Below are 16,639 nucleotides of genomic sequence, written 5' to 3'. Positions count from 1 at the left end.
CTCAAAAAAAGATATGGACTGCTTTCTTTTAATAAAAAAACTAAGCTGTATGCATGAAACCCATCTCACTTCAAAACACCTCATTTTTTTCTTTCTTTACAAAAAGCCATCATTTTGACTATACCCTTATGAGGCTCACCTGCTTTTGGTTGCTTGGACAGTGTCCTATTGAGACGGTTTTTCATAGCACAACTTAAGAGCAATCAAATTGCAGCCTCAGTTTTCTGACTAGCTCAAAATACCAGTACCATATTTTTTAACTTGAACAGTTAATTTAACAACAGTCTCTTCCCCCATCCTTCTGCTTCATGGTCCATACATTTTTTTGGATGCATACACCTCTCTTCATAAGTGCTTGTTCTCTTATTTCCTGCCCAGTTGGCCAGGTCTGACAGCAACACTCCTGCTACTTGACATAACTGGAGGATTGGAATTTGCCTGGAGAAAATCTGCAAATGTAAGGCTGCTTTCTTTTTGGTTGGGTTTTTTTGTTTTTTGGTTTGTGGTTTGTTTTTTTTTAATTATTCCAATTCAGATCTTAAATCAGCATTTAAAAAGACATGAAAGCTGCCAAGGACTGAAGGTAGCAAACAACTCAGATTTTTCTGAATGCATCTTGTGGCAGCTGCAAGTTTGTGTTATATTACTATATTACTTACAGCAGCAATTGCCTTTGGAAATTATATTTTCCTGCTTGTTCAGAAGATTTACCATGAGTAACCATAAAAATTCAAAATTTAACTCAGTAAGTGCCGACATTTGCAAGCAGATATAGAGGATATGTTTGGCAAAAATAAGCAGAAATGGAAATCTACCATCAGATAATGCACATCATTTCTTTAACAGTATACTTTGATATCTCTCAGAATATACATGCTCCAATGGTTCTAAAACTCTCTAAACAGCACAGTTTGCAAACTCTTCCGTGTCATAGGAGATCTGTCTCAGAAACAAGTACACCTTGCTATCCAATTTAGATTTTAATTTCTGTGTTTTCATCCTTCTTGTTATATTCCCCAGGTACTCCTCCTTTTTGGTATTTTCAGCTCTTATTTAGTCAAGCTCTAAATAGTGTCGGGTTTTTTACAGTGACATGACAATTTTCCACCATCCTTTACGTAAGAAAATCTGATTTGCCAAATTATTTTGACAATAGGTCACTTAATAGGCCTGGTATCAAGAGGTGTCCATGAACTATTTGTCTTTTGAAACTGTCTGCAGAAGAGGAATTTTCAGATGTGGATTATTGTAACAATGAGCCAAAGGGCCCCTGGGACACAGTCACCATCATTTGCAAGAAAGACTATTCAAAGGTGCCTGGATTTCAAGGGAATGTGACCAGCATTTAAAATCAATTTATATTTTTTGTTACTATTTGCTAGTAGAGGCTCTTCTCCTCTCCTGGCTTTTATTGCTTTTTCCTTCTATGATGCAGTACCCACACAATGCTCACAAACTGAAGTGAGGATGGGGATGTCACTCCCTGCTCCCATGAAAAGTAGGGTAGCACATTTCAAACAGTCTTTTTAAGCACTTTGAATCACTCTTCCAGTAGTAATCCCATTAAAAAATACATCAGCATCTTCTCCAGATGTGGCCAGATTTAGTGTGCTCGCAGAGTACTTAAGTGGCAATGCAGTATCTGCAGCACCCTTACACCTCCACTGGCTACCACTGTGCCACACAGCTAAATGACAGCCCACCCCTCCTGCAGCCCTCTGAGAGCCCAGAACTCAGCACTGAGATGCACAGAGAGATGAGAGAACACACAGTTCCACAAGAGTGGAATGCAGCTTGCTTAATGAGAAACGTCTATCCTATGACGTAAGTACCTGACAGCTAGGTACCCATGGCTGCCACTGGAGACCTGGTCAACACAGCTCATGTAGTCTGGGCAACATTTCATCTTAACAAGGGTAGGTTGAGGCAAATCATACCCTAAACACTGGTTACTGTAACAAATGCATCTGCACTGCTTAATTCACATACAGGTGTCATCCAAAACAATGGAGCAACATTGAGTATCCTGGATTTAAAACATAACGTAACTCACAAATTGATAAATATCAACACCTGAAAGGTTAACACTGAAGGTAGAAGAAAATAAGACTTATCTCATTGAGACCATCTGCTGTAGCAATCGTAGCAATCAAAGCAGTTAGAATTCATTTGCTTGCAGGAGTCCATAGAGAATATCATAAAGTAACTGGAGTCAAAATAAATTAGTTTATTTTGTTCTGCATGACCAAAACCCATCCCACTTAGTTTTACCTACCTAAAGAAAGAGCACAGTCTGTTCCAGGCTTTTCTCCATAAAGAAAACTGAGAGAGGTTGGTCCAAAGGGACACTCAATACCACCTAAGTCTGGTTTGTCCTCTAAATGTCTCTACCTTTCATTAGTGACTAAAAGAAAACCAGGCTACAAAAAAGCTGCTGGAACATGAACTTCAAACAGACCCCAGAGACTCTTAGTAAACAAAGTATTAAAGAAAGTATTAACAATCTCAGGTTCTACTTGGTTCTCCCCCAAAACCCTCAAACATGACAGTTATGATAAGCAACAAAACAGCTCACACTCCGAGCAGGATTTGCTGGGGTTCCGCTTTTAAAAGACCACCCTTATTTCTTCTTCCTAAGGGGGATCTACAATTGCACCTTGGAATCCCTGCTGAGAGAATCAAACCTTTCCTTCTACTGTGACACAGTACCAACCCTGAACTGTAGGGTATTCTGGCAGACTGTGTTCAATATTTCAGAGTCCAGTGCAGTGTTTTTCTCATTCATTACTGGCAATCAAGCCATTTGAAAGCAAATGAAAGATGAAGAGCTAAACATTCATTTGGAGAGAGCAGAGATAATCAAAAGAATAATAGTCTTGTCTCAGATTTTGCACATGATTTTTCAACACTAAGGAACATAAAATTGATGTGTAATAAATATAATTAATACCAATCGAATATCAAAATATCAAGTAATACCAACTACCAATATTCAAACTAATATCTAAAATAATGTAAATTACATTTAGGAAGTCAATCACCAATGAAAATTTACTCTCAAAAATAGGTAATATCCATGGTTTTTGTTCACAAAGCAACAGAAACACTCAGCAAAAAAAACTGACAGATGTGTTAGCTTAAAATTGACAGTACAGAATACACCATTACTGCACAATGCACGGGGCATGCTATTCTAAAAGACAACTATGTATTTTGACAGGTGACTGTATTATGAAAGACTGGTAATACTGACATCAGAGGAAAGCCAGTAACAAGAGATGAATCAAATGGTATGAGTATATTCCCCATTGATACCACAGAACTCACAACCTCTATTCTACACAAAAATAAGGAAATATTGAAAGGCAAAGAAATGGAGAAATCCTAAAGTAGAAATGCCACGAGATGAATAGAAAGTGAGGCACACAAATAAAATAATGTTTTCAAGAACAGGTAAGTGGATACTCTGCAGAGTCACAGATTAATGCCCTAATTCTAGATCATGCAACCAGACATTTCCTTCACACCCTGTATCTACTTCAGCCTACTGGGGTGTTGGACTTCTCAACAAACAGGTTGGAAAAAAATAATCTGACTAACCGACTAGTGCTACTTCCAAATTAGCAGCCAAAGTGTGTTCATAACACATTCAAAACAAACAAGCCTACACATTACCCAGAAATTTTTCCCATGTTAACAATTCCAGATTCCAAACCAAATACACAACAACTAAACCAAAATTATGGATATCAAAAAGTAACACTTTAAACAACTCATGCTCCATACAAAACCTAAATTATTTTCTCATGACTATGAAAGTCATCAAGATTGCAATCAAACAAGCAGAAAACATAACCGTGTACCTCCAACACATTTCAGTAATTTTACCCAGGATCATACTACACAAGGAAACCTGATCTGAACTAGCAGTGTAGCCCCTAAGTTAACAGAATGGTCGCTTATTTAAGCTGTGCTAGAAATTTCTATCTGCATACTACATAAGAAATATTTTGCAGGCTAAATAAAATGTATTTACATTATTTCATTAAACTACAAAAATACTGATTTTCCAAGATGAAGGGTACACCTACCCCAAAATAAAATAATGCCTTTGCAAATGGGTCAATAGATAGCTTTCCTTCATCTTTTATGCTACCTCCAAAGTACTTCAGAATAAGACATTTTATCATGGTGAAAAAATGCTCTCTAACATCATGCATTGCTGTTGTTTCATCTTTGTCTAATTCATTTTTCCCTAGCATTTGAGAAAACACTCTTTTTTTTCCTTTAAGCAAGGCATGGGAAGTAAGAAAAATAACCTATAAAGAATCAAACTGCTAATTATTGAACAAGAAACACAGTACGAATATAGGAAAAAAAGTACTGAAAAACTGCTGTATAGAGGCTGCTTTGTGCTTAGTATGATAGAACTTGGAAGATATGTATGCTTATTTTATCTAGCTGCAGTAAACTTGAACGATTACCTGAAGTCATATGACTAAAAGTTACAAATTTCAAGTTATTAGCTTGTCATCAAATAATACATACTAACAATCTCAAGTGCTTCCACTGAACAGAATTCAACCTCCAAGCTCTCAAATGCTATAGTTTGAAACACTTTTCTGAAAACTCTTTCAGCTATGCATCCAAACAGTCAAATATATCTCTGACTTCAAAAGGGGCATGGGATTCTTTTACGAGCCAACCACACAGAAAAAGGATTTTTGCCACAGGTCAAAATCCTTACCTTTCTGTAGACTATCATGTTTGGAGAACTCTCCTCTGGGTCAGCAGTTTCCGCACTACTCGGATCAGTGGGTGCTTGGGCCATGTTTGCCTCTCGTCGCTCAGACTGCAAGGACAGGAGCAAAAGTCAGCATCACTCCAGGCTGCAATGGAGCGTGGCAAGGACATGCAACTGCCTCCCAGGCAGACATACAAGGATGGTACAGAGGGAATCACACTCCATGGGTCTTCACCCCATGCAGGATTTTATCACACTGTGTCAGAACTGATTGGTTTATGGGATAACATCCCAAGGACAAGGACCACCAAGTCACACACAGCTGTGGTTTGGGTCATCACATACACACATTTCTCCCACAGTTCTGAACTTTTATCATAAGCCCTTATTCAATAGAAGACTATCCAATTAATACTTCACACACTTCCCTTCCTCACTATACAGCACAAACAGCCTTGACTGTTCTAGAAGCTTTGAGGTACCTACAAAGAAAAGCCAAGGCACCTTGCTGTGAGGCAGAGTGAAACCCCACTGTAACAGGCGGGTGCAGCAGACTGTCAGGCACACTGACAGCTCTCGCCTGCAGACACTCCAAGCCCCTTCCAGCTCTCCACAACCCCGGAGCAGCAGCCAAGAACCAGGGAGGCATGGCTGCCTGCTCGGAGTAAACAGCTTCCCTCACCTCTTCTCATGACACAGCCAGCAAGAGGCAACAGGATACAGACAGACAACCACACAATACTCCTTATCTTCTAGAAGCACAGAACTGGAACTGTTGCCTCATCTCCTCCAGGTCATGCCATCCTTGAGGCAAAAGCATTATTTAAAAAAAAAAAAAAAAGGGGGGGGGCCTGGTGCAGTCAAATGCTATATTTTAAGTTTTTCTTCCACCAGCACATTTGACAAGTAACATTTAAATTAGAGGCTGCTGTGGAGCCGTGTGGTGACCTTTCCTAACCTAAGAAGTAACATTGCCTTGTACAGACATTGGCATTAAAACTGTCTGACAAGTTCAATTTCTTTAACATTGAAAATACTGAAATGTCCCATCTCAACGTATTTCATTAAAAACTGAGAACAAAAAAAAAAAAATCTATGTTCACACAAGCATAACCTATGTGTTAATTTCTAAAACACAGCTCACCATTAGACTGTCTCCCTTACTTAAGGAAAAAGATACTTTTCTATTCCTTCCTTTACCCCCTTTCACATTGCCACAGGCAACAACGTGCCCCAGCATATAATATACATACATAGCATGCAATTATATGTATAATACATCCCTGAGCCATTCTAGCTGTCAGTTATCAGCTCCCAAGGACAAGTCAAGAGCCTAGAATCAGACAAGCTCAGACCACATCCTAGCTCTGTCCTTTCTCAGCAGTGAAAAGGCTACAGTGGTAACATGGCATCCATCACTAGAGCCAGAAGCAGCTGACATACCCCCTTTAAGAAAACATGTAAGAAACCAAGGTTGAATAATCTACATCAATCCAGAGGCATTCATTTTTTTTCTTTTATAAGGTATGCATGCACACACACAAGTGGGCACAAATGCATATGTACATGCATACACCAATTTGGAAATTCAGTAATACAGTTCAAAGTTGAGTTAAACAATATATATAGATCATGCTTTAAAGGCATGTTCAGACCAATTTAGACCCTATTTTATATTTAAAGATAATACATTTAATAAATGTATTTAACCCCTTATTTTAACCCCTATTAAACCTCATGTCTTCCTAGAAGACAAACACAAGACCATTGCACCAGGTTCTGAGCTAAACAGGAAATGAAATAAATTCTCTAAGCAAAATTATTAGATGTAGAAACAATTAAACAGCGCAAGTGATGAAGGGTAAGGCATTTTCAAATTATAGCACTTCAAATTACTTCCACAAATATGCATTTTCACAATACTTCTTGGTCATGATTTCAAGGCACTGAAGAATTAGGCTCCAGGTTATCATCACTCAATTGAATGGAGCAGGAACTGGGTTGAGATTTTATGTAACTTTCTGAAGTCAATTACAAAGCAGAGTTGAAAGCATATGTCAAGTCACACAAGTTTCAGCTTCACCTGCAGTATATAAAGACCACATTCGCCACTTACATTATGTGAGATTTTATATGCATGCTTTAAAAGAAAACAATTGCAACTAACTTTCAACTCAGAAACACTCTTAAAAAGAACAAAATTACAATTTCTAACTGAGAAACCCTCTGCAGCATTACTTAGTTGTGCTTACGCATTGCATTATTCACTTTGAACGTCCACATTTACAAATTCTGTTGTTCTTGTTATACTGTCAGCTCACTTGATCTTTTTTGGTACTTCCAGATTTTCCCCCATAGGACTTCTTGAAGCTTTTCATCTACTCCAGTACAAGACAATAACATCATGTACAATATGCAGTAGTAGCTGGCATGCTGTTCACAGGGACATTGAGGGAGCCACTAACTTTGAAGATCTACAGAAGCCTAACACATAGATCTACATAACATCTACATGAGGTAACATAAGTAACAAGTGAACCAATCTGTTGTTGGAAGTCATAAATTGGCAAATGTGATTCCCATGAGTGCCCCGCATCTAGTGCTGGATTTCAGCCAGGAACAGCAGGAGCAGAGCCACCTTTGCAAGAGTGACAGCAAGATGGACATCTCAGAGAACAAGGCTGGAGACAAGGCAGGACTGAGGTGCAGTGTGAAGCAGAGACAAGTTTGGGCATCCCCTCCACACAGCCCAGACACTGCTGCTGCTGTGATGAGCCTTAGCAGGCCAAGCCAGATAACCTGAGGAATTGTGAGGACTCTGACCATTCTCCAAGTTTTTTCTCTTTCCTTTATACCCTTTTTAAAAGCACAGAAGTCTTTCTCACTGGTATTCTACAAGAAAAACTACAGATAAAATCAGACAGTGATATGACATGGGCATGTTCTTGGCTCTTCAAGATGAAAGCACAGCAATGCTGGGTACCATGGATTCTACTACACCTGTGCTTTTTAACATATGGGAGTTGAATGGAGCTCAGCACCCAGTGATGCAGGACTGCTTCACAGAACCACAGAATGGCTGGTGTTGAAAGAGACCACTGGAGGTCATCTGGTCCAACCTTCCTTCTCACACAGAGTTCCCTACAGCACATTACTCAGGATTGAGTACAGACAGCTTTTGAGTATCTCCAAAAGTGAGACAGACTCTGCAACCTCTGAGGGCAACTGTTCCAGTGGGCACTCATTGGCACAGTAAAGAAGTTCTTCCTCATGTTCAGGTGGAGCAACCAATGCATCAGTTTCTGCCCATTGCCTCTTGTCCTATTGCTTTGGCACCCTAGAGAAGAGCCTGGCTCCACCTTCTTGGTACCCTCCCTTCAGATACTTAAATACATTGACGAGGTCCTCTCTCACTTGTCTCTTCTTGAGGCTGAACAGGCCCAGCTCTCTCAGCCTTTCCTAACAAAAGAGATGCTCAGTCCCTTCCATCTTTGTAGCCCTTTGCTGGACTTGCTCCAGGAGCTCCATGTCTCTCTCATACTGAGGAGTCCATAACTGGACACAGCAGTCCAGATCTGGCCTCACCAGGGCTGAGCAGAGAGACAGAATCACCTTCCTGGACCTTCTGGCAGTGCTCTTCTTAATGCAGCTCAGGATGCCATTGTCCTTCTTGGTCACAAGGGCACTGCTGGACACCTTGTCCACCAGCATCTCCATATCCTTCTCCAGAGAGCTGCCTGCTGCAAACAGAAATGAGACTCCCCACAGTCAAAGTACAGCTTTTTTACCCTACTACAATGTTAACATGCTGCATTTGCAACCCTTTAATGAGTGTAATTGTATGTAAAAGTCCACATCTGATTTGCACAGTCCTCTCTTAAGAAACAAACCAAAAAAACCTACACAATTTTTTCCTCACTGTCAGCCCAGCCTACTCCAGATGCAAGCAGGAAGTCAATCATACAACACTACACAGAGTGAAAACAGTTTGCCCTCTGAATCTTTCTCTAAACACATGTTTGTGATGTATCAGCCAGAAGTGAATCCAGCTTATAAAGAAATTTAAGCTACACTTAGCTGAGAATAGTGAAAACAAAGATTTTATGTAGGTTGTTTGTTGGTTTTGGTTTGGTTTTTTTTTTTTAACAAGCCTCTAGCTTACTTAAGACAGCCTCCAGCTAAGAACCTCATCAGTTACTATCTGAACAGTGCTGTCAGCTCCTCCCTCCTCTGGGCAGTTTGCTGTATTATCAGGGCTAACTCATTCCAGCCTGAAGCCACACACCAGCAATCTAAATCCAAATGCATGTCTTCAAAAAAATAAATCATCTCTGAATTTCAAATATCATGCTCAAAGACGCCTTTTTCCCACAGCTGTTTTTCTGACAATAGTCATGCTTTCAGCAATCTGGACTCCTCAGCACCAAAAGTGATAAAAATTGAAAACCATTTGTGCTAACCATTCTCTCACTCTGCCACACACAAGGACAAAATCAGCAGTCTTTAACTTCTTCTTTATGGATAAGATGGCCTATTAAGCCTTTGAAAAATATTACCAAAAATATGCTAAAAGAGAGGGTACATTCTCCTCTCACTGATTTTTTTTCCTTTTTATATTTTATTCTTTATTATAGAGCACTTCTGCTTCTCCCCTAAGAAACATAAGCACACTGGATTAGACAAGCAGATGCTGACAAAATGCACTGAATCACAGTAAGAGTTCTCTCTCTCGCTCTTATCTGATCAGGCTCCTCACTCTCCCAAAAACCAGAAGCTGCAGAGATAAGGCTCCCATATGTCATGAAAGGATGAGTGAACTTTAAGGTGGAATAACCAATTAAAAATATGCCCTGAAAATCAAGAAAATAATTTTTTCCAGTTTATCTTTTTAGAGTTTCTTGTACAGAACTGTAATTAGAAAATTTCAAGGAAAACCACCTTTACATTTTAATCCATAAATACTGCCAGCATTTAATCTCTGTGTATGTGTAAATTCGATGAAAGCATCTGAACAGTAAATTAAGAGATTCCCCTTAGTGTTCTCAAACACTTTGACTGCTGTCAGAAAGACCATTGGAAACAAGACTGCTGTAAGAAACCTCTTACAGACACAAAAGCCCATGTGTTCCACAGAAATTTACACATCTAGAAGTCCTTGTGGACTCTGGGGTTTTTACATAATAGAGAAAGAAAGAAAGAAATACATTAGAAGAAATCCTGCAAAACTATTTCTTGAAAATATTACCTGGATTTAACAAAATAATACAAGGTCATAGTCAATTCCTATTCTGCATCATAATAAATACACTGTAAACTCAATATGCAAAATTTGTAGTGCAAAACATTTCTTGCACAGGTGAGATAAAATAAGATCACTTTTTAAAATAGGGGAACACTGAATCACAGAAAACCGAACCAGCTAAATTAATTCCCATGGAGATATATATCAGGACTGTTCAGCTGGAATATAATTTTGGGTGACAATATGTGAAAATTACCTTTACGCTATGTAATTAATATATTTCAAGGGCAGCTCATAATTGACATGTAGTGTTAATATCAAATCAGGAGAGATTTAGTGCTTTAGCACACAATCATAGAGCAAATTACAATTTCATGTCATTAATATCTAGGCAATTTTTTTCTAATTAGTGAACTACAACTAGACTACATGACTTTTCATATGCCTGAGAAATCATATAACCACATGCCTTGCTGATCTTATAATTACCTAATAGAAAAAATCTCTACCTGATCTGCTAGAATATTTAGATCAAACAGGTCATTATTAAGGTGACAGGAGGGAAGAGATGGAACGAAAAATCACGCTGAATTAAATTCATCTCCATTAATATTAAGTTGATATTTCACATCCATTACACAAATCTCTCTAAAATTGCACTGGGAAGAAATACTTGTCTTCACGTTCTTTTTCTGGTTAATTATTAGTTCATTAAACCAGGACTTGGGCATGCCATGCAAGTTGTGTATCCTGGAAGGCAACATACAGCCTATCATTAAGCTGATCCTGTTGACCAAGGTGAATACACCAGCCAGTGGATCCCCAGGACCTGCCTGGGATATCCTCTGCTTTTCAGTGGTGTAGCTCAGTCCAAGCACTGCAAAATTCACCTCTACTCCTCCTTCAGAAGTAAACCCACACAATGAGTGAAATAACTTTCCAAAGAGGAATGGATAGAACACCCATCTGAATGGACCAAAGCCAGGAAGACTGGAGCTGAGATCAAAACTCCACCATCTTCACCAGTACTTTTCTGGGAAACTCAGAAGCTACACATGGTCACCACCATGCCCAGTGGGTCAAGACTGTGCAGGTATGTCCTCCCCTGAGCCTAATGAGGAGAACATAAGGGCTACACACAGTGAGCCATGCCACAGTCAACAGTGACAGAGCAAAGGTCTGGCCCTACCCTGGATACCATGGCACTGCTCCCCACAGTGGAGGGGCAGAAAGGGAAATCTGCTTTCAGTCAGTGAAGTATAGCTCCCAAAGCACCTAAAAACCCTTCAATCCTTAGTTTTGGATATCAAATTGTAACTGAAGTTGCTCTGAAAATAGTTTCCTAGTAGAAGATTATCCCAGACCTTCTGCCCCTCCTTACAAGTGGTGAGCATTGCAGTACTATCAACAATACTCAGTCTGTTGCCATTTTTAAGGAACAAAGTATAAACATTTCCAGCAACTGCACTTAATGTTGAAATTTTTGCCAAACAAATTCCTCTTTGTTTGTGGGAAAACAGTTTTGTTCACACTGGGAAAATTCAAGGGCTCTAAAGGACCCCATTCCTTCTCTTTCTAAGGTACAAGCTCAGAGGGAGATCCATGCTAAAGCATAGGAGCTCAACACTTTTCTCACTCTGCAACTGGCAGGAGGAAGGATGGGCACACATCTAGACCAGGGAATAAGCCAAGATTCTTTTGACTCACTCTGAGAGAGCAGGAAGAGAGGACCCAGTTCCAGGACACCCCCTTTTTCTTCTTCTTAGGGAACCTGGGATCCTGATGAAGGCTGGGATTTTCCATTTCTACTACTCTTACAGACATTTCCTAAAGATGCAGTGCCCTTCCATAACTAAGTGGTTCTCCTGTGAAAAACTTGCCTCAGAACATACTACAGGCATGTCTACATTTCCACACAGTACTAGGGCAGAGAGCAAATTCTGGGCTCCTGATCACCCACAGTGCTTAATTGCTGTTCTCTTTTGTAGAGCTCCAAACCTAAGCAGACACACATTTGGGAACACAGCTCTCCACCATCAGCACTTGCTCTCAAGAGTCAGCATGGATCATCTTACACAAGGTTGGGGTTCCTACCTCTTATCCATGTCTGCATCAGTCTCCCAATAGGTTCTGCAACACCCTACAACCGTACAGCTTCCCAACATGTCCCAAGTCCTACAGTGCATAACCTCATCCTTCTGGTGGGCTGCAGGACAATCTCACTTTTTTTTAAAACATTGTACTTGAAAAGAAAACCATCCACAACAATCACTGTATCTTCAGGCCACAGAGGTATCAGCTAAGGGCCAGAGGTCTGAGACCCCTCTGGCCAAGAATACGCAGTATGAACACAGCCATCTTTTGGACCAAACTAGCTCTCAGACATCAGTCTAAATCACTTGGCTTCCTGCAGATACACAGAAGTTTAAACTCAGCCCCTGAGTAATCTAATGTGTAGATGCCTGTAGGTACTTCTCACCAATCACTTGCTGTTCCCAATCACGTACATCGGTTAATAAAGAAAAGTAAATATTAATGGTTTAGTGTTCTAAGCACAATATTGTTAATCAGGGATCACCAAGGCTTCACACCACCCCCAAAAGGGTTCTCTCCATGGTCTTGAGCAATTTTCTCTCCATCTGAGACACCTGTGCCAGTGCTCACGCTGTTACTGTCTAACAGACAGCTCTCAGTATGGACAGTTCCAGTTGTTCCATTTGTGTGAGCCACTGGCAATCTGCCTCAGTCACCTGGCAGGTGATCAGACTGCTTCTTCATATGCCATAGAAGGGGATTACTTCTCTCCCCTTTCCCCAGGTTGCCACACACTCCATTTTGATTTTATATATTTCCAAATCTGCACATATTATTAGCTATTCTAGAATGCTGAAAAAAACTGTCTGGATCTGAATGTCACATCCAAGAAATATAGGGGTGGAAGTCAATATAAAGTAATTTTTGGCATCTAACTTTGACTAGGTCCTGACTTCTCAAGATAACCAGAAGAAAAAATAGAATGGAGATGGATTGTAGTGAATATTGACATACGAATTGCTGGTTAACTAGGCAATTTTTTCCCTTTATGAAATCAATTGTTAAAATAGACACTTGCATACTAAATTTACTTTTAATGGACCAGAACTATGTTATACCAGGAAGAAACTGCTTCCAATACATCCACCCCTCTTCCAAAGAATTCAGGGGGGAAAAAAATGCAGCACTCACCGGTAATCAATCTCCCTTCCAATAAAATAATACTGCTGCGAGTGCAAGGCCTCTTGGAAAGGCTCTGAGCCAACATGCTGTTACCAAGGATAGCTACAAGGAATGTGATAGCAAGTATATGCTGAATATTTTACTAAAACAAGTGTCAGTGCTATATAAATTTAGAAATGCAAAGAGATAGCTATAGCTCAACTTTGAACTTCATGTGAATTGGTGATCCCAAACTACAGCAGTAATTATTCAGCACTATCAGCCTGCAAGGAGCAGCAGTTACAAAGCTGAATCTGTATTTTGTTGTTTTGCAACAATACCAACTTATTGGTCAGTATCATTGCCTGTAGAAAATGAGTAACTGTACTGATAATACAGAGCTTGAGGGTAGACTTCTAATCTATTCTACAATATAAATCTTCTACTGGATCAGTTAAGGTGTGCTAAGAGCATCCTTTTCTTTGAAGCTGGTCCATCAAATACACCATCTCTGAAAGTGCCTTGCCTTTACATACCATAGGAAATACTAATTGCAAGTACAGTAAGCTACTTCTGGGGTATGGGCTGCACTTACAGGATACATTGTATCCTGTAAGCTGAAAACAACTGAAGAAAATTTATTCAAATATAAAATTGAATGAGAAGATGCACAAAATAATGGATGTTCTAATACAGACTGGTAAGAAAACACTAAAATAAAAAAAAAAAAAAAAAACAAAACAAACAAAACGTAGGCCTCAGTGCTTGTTAGATTCCAAATTCAGATTTACTCCACCTAAACTCTCTGTTCCCAGTAGAGGTTGCTGAAATGAAGTTCCCTTCAAGCAATCTTATGCAAGTTCACAGAAGCAATCCAGCCCCGCATTGATCAGCAACTGCATAATCTCATTTGAAATGCCCCAAAATGCTGAGAGCTCTTGCTGGTTGTTCATTCTCAAGATGATGGAAAATTGCAAGTACCCTTGCAATCAAATAAAATAGGAAATTTGCTACCCAAAAGCACAGGTGTCCTTGAAGATGTGGCACCATGAAATACCCTTGGTGCAAATGAACACAACTGGTGGTATCCCACCTACTTCAAGGACATGATGCAATATACTGAGATTTCACTGCCCTGCTGTTTATCATAACAGCACACAGCCTTTTCAGATGCAAATTACACACAAATCACTTCAGTAATTGCAATGTAAAAAGCACTTAAGCCACTCCTGAATTAGCTAGCTCAAGTCCAAACAACACACATCCACACAGTTCAGCAAAGCCTACAAATCCCAGTGCTGTGGTTCATTTAACCTGAACTTCACAATGCTGATCTGAAGCACTACAAATACCAATACAGGCTACATAGACTATACATACTAATATACTTGGCTACTGCTACACTATAATATTCCTATTAAAGACAGTTAGTTTAATTGAACTAATGCATGTCTCTGCCAGATTGCTCTTAGACTGATGAAGGCAATCTAAAACTAGTTGCTCATCTGTGACACAAGCAAATAGTATTTTATTTTACAAAATGATAAATTAAATCACAGTGAAATTAAGTGACTTCCCACATTCACACAACAAATGACAGAGCAATAAGTTGAACATCTAAACACTGACTTTCAAGCCATTAGTTAAAAATACACATCCTCATAGCATAGTAGGCCTGTAGCATGAGGATTAAACTATCCCATGAACCTTTCACTGCTGATGCCAGATCCTATGAGCACAATGAAGAAGATGAAATATTGTTCTTCACCATCGGGATAATGTTTATAGTGTGTAACTGAAGATTCCTGCAAAAGTGCAGCACTAATTCCTGCTCACTGCCTCATGGTGCTCACCACCCCTGTGCAGGCAAAGGGGCAAACCTGTGCTGCTGAGTCTAGGAATACACAGCTGCTTCCAGCACGACAATGCAGAGCTCCTGGGATGTCAGAGTGTCAGAACCTTATCGCTCACTGAAATTTTAATCTTCTTCTCTTTCCTTCTTTCCACATTCTTTGCCACCCGCTGCAGAGATGTTAAAAAATAGTATGAGATCTGATGCAACATAAGTGGGTAGCAGCAGTCTCTCTTGACTCCACAATCGTTCTAGAGCTTGACAACCAACAAGAAAAACACAAATTAGCTCCTCTTTCTTGCTCCTCTTCATAGATAGAGCACAACAACAGAAATTATCTCATTCCTCAGTCACCACAATATGTTGGAAACACTAACTGAAATCATGGAAATGCCTTTTCATGGTAAAACTTATAGAAATTACAAAAACACTGTGGATACACTAACATTAATATCATCCTGTATAAACCTTAAATGCCACTATATTATTGAGGGAAAGTTGCAATCAAACCATTTAGAACTCTCCATGATACATCTATTATTATCTTTTAAAAGATATAAAGATACAGCAAATTTTTCAAAGTACTCTAGCCACCTCTAAACTGCTATAAATCCACCACCACCAAAATGCAAGTATTGCTCTCACAGTCACCAGACAGAAAGTTAAAAGATGAAGAATGGAGGCAGAAATTGCAGGAAATAAAAAATAGATTTGGATATGTAGGAACATAATAATAATTCAGTTCAGAATACTAAGATGTGCAACTATATATAAGTGCTCAAAGATGCAAAGAGGAAATTTTGTAGCTTGAGGAAGACAGATGTGTAACTCCACAGGAACAAAGTGACTGACCAGATGCTTCTGAAAAAAAACACCATCACCACCTACACTTTCTGAAATGTGCTTGGCCAGCACAGCTCTGGTCAGTTTGTCTCATGCAGACCAAGCTGCAAATGAACAGGGTTAAATGTACTATTACACCTTCAGTAATAGCACAGGGCCACCATGCTGCTTGGTAACTTCACAAGGCAGAGTGCTATCTTACACTGCACTGGGGACAGCAGTTCAAAGTCTGAATTGAAGAAGCACTCTTCCAAATCACCAACATAATTTTCTTATTCTACCCAGGTTTTCTTTGTAATTATAATGCCATGGTGTGAATTGACATAAATAATAATGCAGCCACGAAGATGTTGAAAAGAGTGTCAGGAGGAAACAGTAGCACTTCAGTTCTGACAATTAAGTGCATATTTGTTACCTGAAATAGCCCAGGGCTGCTCAGTGAAGTGGACCTGTTTTTCCTACAATATCTCCTCCAGAGAGCCAAGGTGTGCTTCCAGAAACTGAAGCTCCAGGTAACGAGCACAAACAATACCATAACCCATCATAAGGGCAGAACTGTACTCTTGTAACATTGGGCATGGGAAGAGCAGTTTGCCCTTGTTCTGCTGCCACTGTACAACTAGAGTGCTTGATTTACATATCGAAGGTCCTGCCTTAATTACCCCAAAGCCAAAGACCCTGAGTTAATTACCCCTCGTTCTTGAAAACTGAAGACTCATATCATTATCAAGGAAACAAAAAAAATCATCACCCCACAACATCC

The 16,639-nt window shown here is 39.6% G+C and overlaps 1 protein-coding gene and 1 long non-coding RNA gene across 8 annotated transcripts in view; one reads left to right on the top strand and one right to left on the bottom strand.

Moving 5' to 3' along the window:
* Nucleotides 1–16,639, bottom strand: part of RGS6 (regulator of G protein signaling 6) — a 260,910-nt gene that overhangs the window by 240,888 nt on the left and 3,383 nt on the right. For all 7 annotated transcript variants that reach the window (XM_064424434.1, XM_064424436.1, XM_064424439.1 and 4 more), the window contains one exon: nucleotides 4,748–4,852. In XM_064424434.1, coding sequence (XP_064280504.1) covers nucleotides 4,748–4,852 — 105 coding nt within the window. Of the gene's footprint in view, nucleotides 1–4,747; nucleotides 4,853–16,639 lie in introns of those variants that run through there.
* On the top strand, nucleotides 1,741–8,691 carry LOC135303113 (uncharacterized). Its single transcript, XR_010364639.1, has 3 exons — nucleotides 1,741–1,916; nucleotides 3,221–3,453; nucleotides 7,089–8,691. It is a non-coding gene; the product is annotated as an uncharacterized LOC135303113 (long non-coding RNA).

Source organism: Passer domesticus, chromosome 6 (genome assembly GCF_036417665.1).
Source record: "Passer domesticus isolate bPasDom1 chromosome 6, bPasDom1.hap1, whole genome shotgun sequence".
Taxonomy (NCBI): domain Eukaryota; kingdom Metazoa; phylum Chordata; class Aves; order Passeriformes; family Passeridae; genus Passer; species Passer domesticus.
Note: the sequence above shows the minus strand (reverse complement) of the source record. Positions and strands in the feature narration are given on the sequence as shown.